Source organism: Chiloscyllium plagiosum, chromosome 34 (assembly GCF_004010195.1).
Source record: "Chiloscyllium plagiosum isolate BGI_BamShark_2017 chromosome 34, ASM401019v2, whole genome shotgun sequence".
NCBI lineage: Eukaryota > Metazoa > Chordata > Chondrichthyes > Orectolobiformes > Hemiscylliidae > Chiloscyllium > Chiloscyllium plagiosum.
The window spans coordinates 23,482,437-23,495,096 of record NC_057743.1 but is presented as its reverse complement, the minus strand read 5'-3'; the positions used below and the strand labels follow the sequence as shown (position 1 = coordinate 23,495,096).

The 12,660-nt window shown below is 44.7% G+C and overlaps 1 protein-coding gene across 1 annotated transcript in view; it reads right to left on the bottom strand.

Moving 5' to 3' along the window:
* Positions 1–11,524, bottom strand: part of mfn2 (mitofusin 2) — a 15,987-nt gene extending 4,463 nt beyond the window's left edge. Inside the window, exons 1-13 of the mRNA XM_043675899.1 lie at positions 11,417–11,524; positions 10,705–10,883; positions 10,035–10,170; positions 9,372–9,534; positions 9,032–9,156; positions 8,744–8,852; positions 8,459–8,566; positions 7,466–7,619; positions 6,178–6,245; positions 1,388–1,509; positions 993–1,119; positions 719–823; positions 422–524 (exon numbers count right to left, since the gene is read on the bottom strand). Coding sequence (XP_043531834.1) covers positions 422–524; positions 719–823; positions 993–1,119; positions 1,388–1,509; positions 6,178–6,245; positions 7,466–7,619; positions 8,459–8,566; positions 8,744–8,852; positions 9,032–9,156; positions 9,372–9,534; positions 10,035–10,170; positions 10,705–10,879 — 1,495 coding nt within the window. The 5' untranslated portion in view covers positions 10,880–10,883; positions 11,417–11,524. The remainder of the gene's footprint in view (positions 1–421; positions 525–718; positions 824–992; positions 1,120–1,387; positions 1,510–6,177; positions 6,246–7,465; positions 7,620–8,458; positions 8,567–8,743; positions 8,853–9,031; positions 9,157–9,371; positions 9,535–10,034; positions 10,171–10,704; positions 10,884–11,416) is intronic.
* Between the last annotated feature and the right edge of the window lie 1,136 nt (positions 11,525–12,660).

Genomic DNA, 12,660 nt, shown 5'->3' with positions numbered 1-12,660 from the left:
CTGCCCTCACAACCCTGCACCCCTCCCCGCCCTCACAACCCTGCACCCCATCCCTGCCCTCACAACCCTGCACCCCATCCCTGCCCTCACAACCCTGCACCCTATCCCTGCCCTCACAGCTCATTCCTACAGACACCAACTTCTCACTTCTTTTTATCATTTAAAAACCCAGTTGGTGTGCTACATGTTCCCTACTGGCTCAATGTATCAGCAACCCTGAGCAGTTAAATGAACATAAACTGCAACTAAAGGACAAAATGTATGGTTAGTATCAAGTACCCTTGGAGAAAATTAAATCATAAATAAGCCCAATACTGAAGACTGTAGCAGGGTTCAATGCTACTCACTCATTGACACATAGCTGAAACTTTATATTTCTCACAAATGTTACACTTGAAAAGACCAAACGTCCAACACTGACCAATCATTTCCTGTTGTGTTTTTTGCAGACTGGCTGTAATGGTGACAGAGCAACGCTCAGACATGTTGCGCCCAAGTCCTTCCTCAATATGTTTGTGAAGCTCCTGTAAGAAGGGAGAAACAATGATAAGAAGGCTTAGAATATGGTGGAACATACTGAGAGTAAAAACAGCTTTGACTCCAGGGACCATAAAACTCAACACTTTTAGTGGAAAGTTCACCCAAGAGACAGGGTGATTCTAATGTGAGAAGATTGAGCCCAGGCATCAATCCACTCACCCTGACACCAAATACTCACACTCTTGTAGACTCTGAGCACCACAGCAGAGGGGTGAAATTCCATCTGAAAATCATCCACCAATGTGGCAAGATGGCGAATTTCTTCTGCCATTGCATTCGAGACCTGAAACGCAGGAAATGGCATCAAACCACAGTCAGGTCAGACCTTGTGGCAAGTCCAAAATTTTGCAGCAGAGGAAGTACCCCAGAGAACATTACATCACACTTACCTGCACACCCCACACCCCAAAAAAACAAAAGTGCTAAGCTAGCCCTCCATTATTCAATCTCACCTGCCGCTCCACCTCCTCAGTGATCTGTTTGATTTTAGCTTTACAGTCCTGGGTCAATAAATCCAATTGATTGTCTATAAACTCCAGTCGATCCATTCGTTCCTCTCTCTGTTTCAGGCAATGTACCCTGCAATGAGATTAAAGGTCAGTCCCAACCTCAGCTAAACCCAATTCCTCAGTGTAAGGGTCTTAAGGACAGTGGTATTATTCCATTGTACAAGATCCTTGTCATTTTATTTTTTGATTCCTTATATTGTTAGTGTCCTCTTATTCTCCACAGTGAATTAAACATCCCAATCAGAAATTGGGTGGAGTGTGTTGTTTTACATAATGGACAACCTCTTGATGCATTAACAAACTTCAAATAACATTGGTCCTCTGCTTTCTGTACGCACCTCTGTTCTGTGGCAGCAACATGCACGGAATCCATGATTCGCCGAAGGGCCTCAGAGATCTGCTTGGCACGAACTGTGTGTTGTTCAAACTTAGTCTTCACTGCTGACTGCGAGATACACTCCTGCAGACATTATTCAGAAAACAGGAGGACAGGTTATGTAGCAATCAGCTTAAACCTTTAAACCCTATAGCAAGAACTCAGAGGAAACAAACAAATTCAGGGTAATCCAAGATTTTTTTGTGGTATTTTAGTTGTTGGAGGTGATTTCCTTGAATTCCCGGAGCAGCAATTGCTGTTTTATATGCTGTTGCATTGTTTTGGAACTTGGAAAAAAAATGTCAAAACAACGGCACTTTTAAAAGGGAGAACAATTGCAGCACAAGGTCAGGTCAGAGAGAGAGAGACACACACTGCTAACTGGCAGCAGTGAACCTGTGCAGTTACTGCCTTTGCTGTTGAATTCATGTATTGTTGGACATCGGAGTGCATCTAGGAAAATTAATGAACAGTGAAATTCACAACTGATCTTGGAGGAAGCTATTTGGGAGAGCTCACAGCACAAAAACAGATAAGTGAATAGTTTTAAGTGTAAGTCTGCAGTAGTGAGTAGAGTGGGTTCTTTCTTGATTATATGTTTTAATGATGTATGTCTCTTGATTAAACTTAAAAATATAAACCATAAGTATTAAGTTAGCCTGGATCAGTGTTTTGTAGAGGAATAAGACAGTGCTATTTTCTGGGTCTGTAGATTAGAAGAAGCAAAAATGGCCCTTAGTAGAGTGACATGCTCATCTTGTCAGATGTGAGAGTTTAGGGAGAGTATGTGAGTTACTGAGGATTATATCTGCAATAAATGCCATTGGTTGCGAACCCTATCAGATCAAATGGATCGGTTGCAGCGACACTTAGAGGCAATGAGCAATTTACAAGAGCAAGGGGGTGTGATGGATGGCAGTTATAAGAAGGGAAAATTGTCACAGATACAGTCACATAGATCATTTAATGCCAGGAAAGGTAGGAGTGCTAGGCAGGTAGTGCGGAGTCTTTTGTGGCTATTCCCATTTCAAACAAGTATGCTGTTTTGGAAAATGTAGGAGGTGGATGGATTCTCAGGGGAATGTAGCATGAACAGCCAGGTTTCTGGTATTGAGACTGGCTCTAATGCAATGAGGGGTTCCAAGCGATCGATTGTGTTAGGGGACTCTCTAGTCCAAGGCACAGACAGATGTTTCTGTGGCCAGCAGCAAAAAATCAGAATGGTGCGTTGCCTCCCTGATGCCAGGATCAAGGATGTCTCAGGGAGGGTGCAGAATGTTCTCAAGGGGGAGAGGGCCTAGCAGGAGGTCATTGTACACATTGGAACCAGAAAGGAGAAGTATGAGATTCCAAAGGGAGAATATAGAGAGTTAGGCAGGAATTTAAAAAGGTAGTCCTTGAGCGTAGTAATATCTGGATTACTCCTGGTGCTACAAGCTACTGTGGGTAGGAATAGGAGGATAGAGCAGATGAATGCATGGCTGAGGAGCTGGTGTATGGGAGAAGGATTCACATTTTTGGATCTTTCGAAACTCTTCTGGGGTAGAAGTGACCTGAACAAGAAAGATGGTTTGCACCTGAATTGGAAGGGGACTAATATACTGGCAAGGAGATTTGCTAGAGCTGCTCGAGATGATTTAAAATAGGAAGCGGGGGGAGGAGGTGTGACCCAGGGAGATAGTGAGGAAATTGATCAATCTGAGACTGGTACAGTTGGGAAAAGAAGTGAGTCAAACAGTCAGGACAGACAGGGACAAAGCAGAGAACAAGGTAGGACTGATTAATTAAACTGCTTTTATTTCAATGCAAGAGGCTTAACAGGGAAGGCAGATGAACTCAGGGCATGGTTAGGAACATGGGACTGGGATATCATAACAATTACAGAAACATGGCTCAGGGACGGATAGGCTGCTTAATGTTCCAGGATACAAATGCTACAGGAATGACGGAAAGGGAAGCAAGAAAGGAGGGGGAGTGGCGTTTTTGATAATGGATAGCATTACAGCTGTACTGAGAGAGGACATTCCCGGAAATCCACCCAAATAACTTTCCTGGATGTAAGTGAGAAATAAGAAAGGGATGATCACCTTATTGGGATGATATTATAAACCCCTAATACTCAGCAGAAAATTGAGAAACAAATTTGTAAGCAGATCTTAGTTATCCGTAAGAATAATCGGGTGGTTATGGTAGGGGATTTTAACTTTCCAAACATAGACTGGGACTGCCATAATGTTCAGGGTTTAGATGGAGAGGAATTTGTTAAGTGTATAGAAGAAAGTTTTCTGATTCAGTGTGTGGATGTACTTGCTAGAGAAGGTGCAAAACATGACCTACTCTTGGGAAATAAGGCAAGGCAGGTGACTGAGGTATCAGTGGGAGAGCACATCAGGGCTAGCGACCATAATTCTATTAGTTTTAAAATAGTGATGGAAAAAGGATAGACCAGATCTAAAAGTTGAAGTTCTAAATTGGAGAAAGGCCAATTTTGACGGTATTAGGCAAGAACTTGCAAAAGCTGACTGGGGGCAGATGCTTGCAGGTAAAGGGACAGCTGGAAAATGGGAAGACTTCAGAAATAAGATAACAAGAGTCCAGAGACAGTGTATTCCTGTTAGGGTGAAAGAAAAGGCTGGTAGGTATAGAGAATGCTGAATGACTAAAGAAATTGAGGGTTTGGTTAAGAAAAGAAGGAAGCATATGTCAGGTATAGACAGCACAGATCGAGTGAATCTTTAGAAGAGTACAAAGGCAGTAGGAGTACACTTAAGAGGGAAATCAGAAGGGCAAAAAGGAGGCATGAAATAGCTTTGGCAAATAGAGTTAAGGAGAATCCAAAGGGTTTTTACAAATACATTAGGGACAAAAGGGTAACTTGGGAGAAAATAGGGCCCCTCAAAGATCAGCAAGGCAGCCTTTGTGTGGAGCTGCAGGAGATGGGGGTTTTACTAAACGAGTATTTTGCATCAGTGTTTACTGTGGTAAAGGACATGGAAAATATAGAATGTAGGGAAATAGATGGTGACATGTTGAAAAATGTCTATTACAGAAGAGGAAGAGCTACTTGTCATGAAACACATAAAAGTGGATAAATCCCCAGGACCTCATCAGGTGTACCCTAGAGCTCTGTGGGAAGTGATCGCTGGGCCTCTTGCTGAGATATTTGTATCATCGATAGTCACAGGTGAGGGCTGGAAGACTGGAGGTTGGCTAACGTGGTGCCACTGTTTAAGAAAGTTGGTAAGGGCAAGCCAGGGAACTATAAACCAGTGAGCCTGACATCGGTGGTGGGCAAGTTGTTGGAGGGAACCCTGAGGGACAGGATGTACATGTATTTGGCAAGGACGGATTAGGGATAGTCAACATGGCTTTGAGCATTGAAATCATGTCTCACAAACTTGATTGAGTTTTTTGAAGAAGTAACAAAGAAGATTGATGAGGACAGAGCATTATACATGATCTGTATGGACTTCAGTAAGGCGTTCGACAAGGTTCTCCATGGGATACAGATTAGTAAGGTTAGATCTCATGGAATACAGGGAGAACTAGCCATTTGGATACAGAACAGACTCAAAGGTAGAAAACAGAGGGTGGTGGTGGAGGGTTGTTTTTCAGACTGGAGGCCTGTGACCAGTGGAGTGCCACAAGGATTGGTCCTGGGTCCACTACTTTTCATCATTTATATAAATGATTTGGATGTGAGCATAAAAAGGTATAGTATGTAAGTTTGCAGATGACACTAAAATTGGAGGTGTAGTGGACAGTGAAGAACGTTACCTCAGATTACAATGGGATATTGATCAGATGGGCCAATGGGCTGAGGAGTGGCAGATGGAGATCAATTTAGATAAATGCAAGGTCCTGCATTTTGGGAAAGCAAATCTTAGCAGGACTTATACACTTAATGGTAAGGTCCTAGGGAGTGTTGCTGAGCACAGACCTTGGAGTGCAGGTTCATTGCTCCTTGAAAGTAGAGTCGCAGGTAGATAGGATAGTGAAGGCGGTGTTTGGTATGCTTTCCTTTATTGGTCAGAGTATTGAGTACAGGAGTTGGAAGGTCATGTTGCAGCTGTGCAAGACATGGGTTAGACCAAATTTGGAAGATTGCGTGCAATTCTGGTCTCCTTCCTATCTGAAACATGTTGTGAAACTTGAAAGAGTTCAGAAAAGTTTTACAAGGATGTTGCCAGGGTTGGAGGATTTGAGCTAAAGGGAGAGGTTGCCGCTGTTTTGCCTGAAGCATCGGAGGCTGAGGGGTGACCTTACAGAGGTTTATAAAATCATGAGGGGCATGGATAGGATAAATAGACAAAGACTTTTCCCTGGGTGACGGAGTCCAGAACAGGAGGGCATAGGTTTAGGGTGAGTGGGGAAAGATATAAAAGAGATTTAAGAGGCAACCTTTTCACGCAGAGCGTGGTAGGTGTATGGAATGAGCTGTCAGACGAAGTGGTGGAGGCTAGTACAATTGCAACATTTAAAAGGCATCTGGATGGGTACATGAATAGGAAAGGTTTGGAGGGATCTGGGCTGGGTACTGGCAGATGGGACTAGATTGGGTTGGGATATCTGGTCGGCATGAACAGGTTGGACCGAAGGGTCTGTTTCCATGCTGTACATCTCTATGACACTAACACAAAGTAAAAGACCTCATTTATTTGACCAAATGAAATAAAGACCAGGAGGATTTATGGAACACAAGGGCTTTCAGTGAAAACTCTGAATCAGTCCTATCATTCAGCATAGACTCACCTCAAACCGTCGCTCGAAGTTCTGGAATTCGAACATTCTTGCCTGGAAGCCTTCAGCCAGTGCTCCACCTGTTCAAAACATACAAGCAGCACATCACTTCTCAGAGACGTGCAGAAACTCAGGCATCACAAATTAAGCCCGCAGATGAGGGCTCAAATATAAGTGCCGCCACAGTGGGCGGCACGGTGGCACAGTGGTTAGCACTGCTGCCTTACAGTGCCAAAGACCAGGATTCAATACCCGCCTCAGGCGACTCACCGTGTGGAGTTTGCACATTCTCCCCGTGTCTGTGTGGGTTTCCTCCGGGTACTCCGGTTTCCTCCCACAATCCAAAAATGTGTAGGTTAGGTGAATTGGCCATGCTAAATTGCCCGTAGTGTTAATTGAAGGGGTAAATGTAGGGGAATGGGTCTGGGTGGGTTGCGCTTTGGCGGCTCGGTGTGGACTTGTTGGGCCGAAGGGCCTGTTTCCACACTGTAAGTAATCTAATCTAATCTAAATCACAACAATAGAGATGCGGGGTCAAAGTCAAACAGCTGCTTTGAAATAGAATCATTTCAGTCTAATGAATGACATTAGCTCTGCCCAGTCTGGGCCAAGTTAGCAATTGGTCACAGTGTCTCTTGGTTTGGGAAGGCAATGTCCAACTCTTGATTGTTATTCAGTAAATTCTGGTGAAGATTGTGCTTGTGTGTTCGGAAAGAAATAAACAGCCTGAATTGTTACCCTCTTCAGCACAATAGCCAGCCTGCGTGCTCAATGCTCAGCAGTCCATGAGGCTTTTCTCACAAGACTGGATTCAGATCTCAAAATCATGCATCAGGTATGGTGTCCCCTGTTCAGTTTTACTCCATTATATAATCTAGGTGAATTGCCCTTTAAGATTATGTCAAAGGATACTTCCTGTGGAATATCAGTCACTTACAAACATAGGTGAATTTTACGTAAATCAAGGACGCAAAGCACTGCGGATAATGGAGACCTGAAATTTAAAAAATTAAGTACTGGAGAAACTCAGCTGGTCTGGCAACATCGGTGAAGAGAAACAAAGAAAGCTTTTGTCAAGTCTGATATGACTCATTTTCAGAATGGAATAAATGTTGGATAAAGATTTGCCAGGCAATGGGGAAAGAGGAGAGTAAAACTAACTGTATGGATCTTTCCAAGAGACAGACACGATGGGCTAAGTGGCCTCCTTATGTGCTGTGGGATTCTATAGGTCAGGAATATTGCTTCTTCAACCAGGGTTAGCATAAACATGTAGCAATCTTCTTTGCTTCCTTCATACCTCCTTCTGGCATCCCCTGTGCTTTCTGGATGCGAGCATTCAAAACCTCTTTGGCTGACACAAAGAATATGCGATCTGTGGCCTGAGCCCGATCCACCACTCCCAACTCGTCCACCAGGAAACTGGTGCAACGATCCATATGCTGCCGGCGCACCTGTTATCGTGGAAAGAAGTGCTGCATGATTAATACTACACTCAAACAATGCCCAGTCACAGAGTGAGAAAAACATATACATGAGTCAGCATTGAATAATGCCCTAATTATCACTATAATCATTAAAGTTTCATTGCAGAGTGTGTATATTGTCCAGTGTTAATCACTCACACAGAGTGACAATAGCACAGCCATCCACATTACTTGAAACATCAGCCTCCTCCATCTTTCTCTTAGCAGACTGTCAGTCATGCCTGCCGATTGCTGTGGGAAGGAGCTCACAGCTCAACACTGTAAACCAGGGCAACCACTTCAGAGAAGACAGGGTTATTCTCCTTGGAGTAGAAGAGTTTAAGAGTAATTTTGATACAGGTTGAGAATCATGAAGGTTTTGACAAAAAGGAGGAGAAACTGTTTCAGTGGCAGAAGGTTGATAATGATGAAATTGGTAAAAGAACCAGATGCAAAAAAGATGATTTTTTTAAAAAAAAACTAATTTGTGAGATCTTAAATGCACAACTTTGATGGGTGGTGTAAGAAAATTCAATAGTAACTTTCAAATCAAAATTGGATAAATACTGAGAAAGGTCAAATTTGAAGGACAATGGGAGGGGAGCAGCAGGAAAATGAGACTAACTTGATAACTTTTCAAACAGGGGCTCGAGACACAATGGTCTGAGTGGAAGATTCTACGATTCAGTGGCCAATTTCACAATGCAGCAGACGAAGCCCTGTCTCCAACCTGTCTTCCTTAAATCCACCAGTGCCACAGCCTCATGGTGTGCTCAGAGCCTCACACAGAGTTGCTTGATATAGAGTTTCTGGTCCACACTGCTTACCTCCTCCATGTACTCAGGTTCTGATGCAGATGCATCCCAGCGATTATTGAGGATAAAAATGTTGGGTTGTGACAATCGTTCGTTTACTTTGTGGAAGAACTGCTTCTCCTGAAAAAGAAAATAAGGAGATAAGTTTGATCTTTGAACTTGACCAGTTATTGATGCCTGCCTGCACGTCAGTGCCTTGCTCACTGAGCACCGACAGTACACAACCGAGTCTTGCACAGTGTCACTTATAAAACAAAATCATCCTTAGTCTTGCCTGGTGGTGTCTTGTTCACTCACCGTCTGCATTAACGTTGACTCTGAGTTTGCCACCAACACAAAAACATCAGCATCTAGGCAAAATTTATCAATCCAGCTGTCCAGCTCTGTGGTTACATCAATCCCAGGACTGGAAAAAACAGAGAGAAAGTGTATCCATTAATATTGAGGGACAGAAAGGGGTGCCAGTATTCACACAGGGATCCCAGTGACTACAGGGAAGGTCTCAGCGACTACAGGTGTCCCAGTGACTACAGGAAGATTAAATTGAGGGACACCCCCCTCCCCCTCCCTGTACACCTTTCATACCTGTCCATTAGCACCAGGTCATCTCGCAATAAAGCACATTTCATCTTTGGCCACATGACAGACACGAGACTACCCGCAGTGAGTTGTTGATCCTGGTGAAGCGCATGAGCCAGATGATTCACAGTCTATAAAAGACACAACAAACAATTTAACAAAAACTTAAAGAAATTAATTCCATAGACTTGTTGTTCTTCCTATCTCCATAATATTCTGAAGTGCAAGCTCCAACTGTCACTATTCTGATTTTCCTTGGCATTTGCTGCTGTTACAGGGACTACTAATGACACACCCATTTCTCTGTCCTATATGATCATACTATGGGAGTCAACTAATGTCTTACCTTGATGTTTCGTTTCTCCTCAGATCCATCTGTGAGCAGATAGGCCTCATTCCCATCTGAGCCTTCGACACGTAGGAAGCAGTTGGTGGTGTGGCCAATTCCAGAAGGCAAAACTTTGTCCCACAGCATAGCATTTATCACACTACTTTTCCCATTGCTCGTCCTGTAAACAAAATGCAATTAACTCAGAACAAACTAACAGAGTAGACACATCACCAAAGAATTGCCAGGAGTTTGGAATTTCCAAAACAAATCATTCATTACTTTATTGAACACTGGAGTAGGGCTGATGGGCCAAATTGCCTACTCCTGCTCCTATTTCTTACAATCATGGAGTCATACAACCTGGACGAAAGTGAGGACTGCAGATGCTGGAAATCAGAGTCAAGAGTGTGGTGCTGGAAAACCACAGCAGGTCAGGCAGCATCCAAGGAGCAGGAAAATTGACGTTTGGGCAAAAGCCCTTCATCATGAATTTTGCTCGAAATGTCAATTTTCCTGCTCCTCGGATGCTGCCTGACCTGCTATGCTTTTCCAGCACCACAGTTTTGACTCATACAACCTGGAAACAGGCTCATGATTTTAAGTCTAGGACAGCAAAAGCAGTGATAATACCTACAATACAATTAGCACAGTGTATTGTTGGTGATGTATATGACCTACCTGCCAAAAAATGCTACTTTCATGTGACGCCGTGCCAGTACTTCACTGATCCCTCCAACTTTTGAGAGATAACCTGTCACCTCTAGCACCTGCTCCTCTGTGGTGATGGGATCCAGCTCTCCATTCTGATATGTCTCTGTGGAATTGCAAACAAGAACAAGAGATTAAGCTATGGCATCTAGTTTCTGGAATTCTGTAAAGCAGCCCAGATTCCACGCAGTGCTCATGTTTGGAAATGAAGGCAGTTGTTGTGACAATCAGAGGAACAAGTGGATGTGCTTGAAAGGATGCACTTGAGCAATGAGGGGGTGTGGCACAGAGAGCTGCACCATCCCCAGTCACTGAGACATTGAAGTGTGATTCAGGATGTTCTGTGTGATTGCACTGCTATCAACCACCATGCAATCCAGACAACCTAGGCACAACATTTATCTAGAGTCATAATTTACGAACTATCCAAAGCAGAAGCTAATGAGAAATCATCAGTACAGGCCCTGAGGAGGGAAGTTCTGACTGTGCTGTCTCCCTGAGGTAACAGACAGATGCAGGTGAATCAAAGTCCAGAACGTACTGCCATATTCCCATGTGCAGAGATCACATTGTACTCATATCCTGGACCAGACAGGTATTTATGAGCACTGACCTCCCCATTCAGCAAACTACTACCTACCTTTGAGGAATGCAGCACTCTCCTTGATGTACGCTGTTAGCTGCTCAAAGATTCCATTGATTTTCTTTTTAGCTGTAACAAAGTGCTTGAGTGGAGAAGCATTAACCTCAGCCATCAGACGCTTATCTTTCTTACCAACTGCAACTGGGTGTGAGCGGGAGAACATCAGGGACATGGCACTGAAGAAATGAGAGAGAGACGAGAGAGGAACATCAAACTCACTCAGAATCGATAGATAGATACATAGGGCTGGGGGGAACAAGCAGCGAACAGACTCCAAGGAGGACAGAGACAGAGAAAATGTCAGTTCCCCAGTGTAGAGAGTTGGGGGAGGGGGAACAGGCGCCAAGAATGAGGCTGGACTGACCGGGGTTAATATCCTAAGGACAGGACAGGACAGGACAAGGAGGGGGTGGGGGCGTGCACGGTGACACAGACAAGGCGGGCGGTGTGAGGTGTTCGATACGCGATAGGGCGCAGGGAAAGGACTCCTGCATACAGCATTGGGCTCCGGGACTCTCTCCGCTGAGGCTGGGGCCTCCGGAATAAGCCGTACCCCGGGGCTGAGTTACTGCTCCGGGCGGCGGAAGGCAGTGAGTGACCTTGCGACACTGACTGCTCCTCCGACTCGATCGCGCACTTTCCCCCCCCCCGCCCGATGCCGGCCAGGCCCGGCCTCCGCCTGAATCGTTTCATCGAAGATCAGACTTACATTTGAACCGCTGTCGCCGGGTCCTTGCCTGATCCACGGCCGCTGCAATCGGTCTGCAGCCGCCACTGCCGCTGCTCCCCGGCCGACCGACAGCCTGCGTCATCAACCTGCGACAGCTCTTCGTCATGAGTCCGCGACAACATCTTTCCGTTACTAGGGCAACAGGATTCTGTTGGGATGTGCAGAGTAATCACGCAACATCAGGTCATAGTCCAACAGGTTTAATCGAACCACTAGCTTTCGGAGCGCTGCTCCTTCATCAAGGTGGGATGGTATTGTGGAAAGTTGTGACCCGCAATGGCAGAAAGACAAGATACTGGAGGATTTGGAAATTTAAAATAAAAACAGAAATGTTTAGCCCATCTGTGAAGAGAGACAAATGGAATTAACGTTCTTGTTTAGTAAGAAACCAGTTCTGAGGAACGACCACCAATCTAAAACTTCATCTTTCCCTCGCCAGACCTGCTGATTATTTCCAAACTTTTTGTTTCCATTGCATTTCCACACCATTTTTATAGCCACCACGTTTCAAATCATTTTATACTCCAGTGTCCAGTGCTGATCGGAGGTGGCAGAGGATCATCTCCAATGCTGCCTGGAATCGGCTGATTGGGCCATGCCACCACCGTCACAGACTTTATCAGCAAGTGTGTGGAGGACTGCATATGGAGGAAGTCAATCTGGGTGTTCCCCAACAGGAAGCCCTGGTTGAATCAGGACATACAAAACCTGCTAAAAACCAAGCGTGAGGCCTTCAGATCAGGAGACCCACTCAAATATAAGGAATCCAAGTACGACTTTCGCAGAGACATTAACACAGCCAAGGACCAATACCGATCTAAACTAGAAACCCAGGCAGACACCCGGAATGTATGGCCAGGACCGAATGACATCTAAAGAGAAACGGTGCAAGATAGCAGACGATGACACATCCCTCCCAGACTATCTCAACACCTTCTATGCTCGCTTTGAGCAGAATTTCAGCGGAAAGGTAACACCTATTCCGACAAGTTCTGACGAACCTACCCCAACAGTCACTGCATCAGAGGTCAGATCAGTTTTCCTTCGTGTGAATCCACGTATGGAGTCAGCTATTACGAGGGGGCATAGCTTTAAATTAAGGGGTGGTAGGTATAGGACAGATGTTAGGGGTAGATTCTTTACTCAGTGAGTCGTGAGTTCATGGAATGCCCTGCCAGTAGCAGTGGTGGACTCTCCCTCTTTATGGGCATTTAAACGGGCAT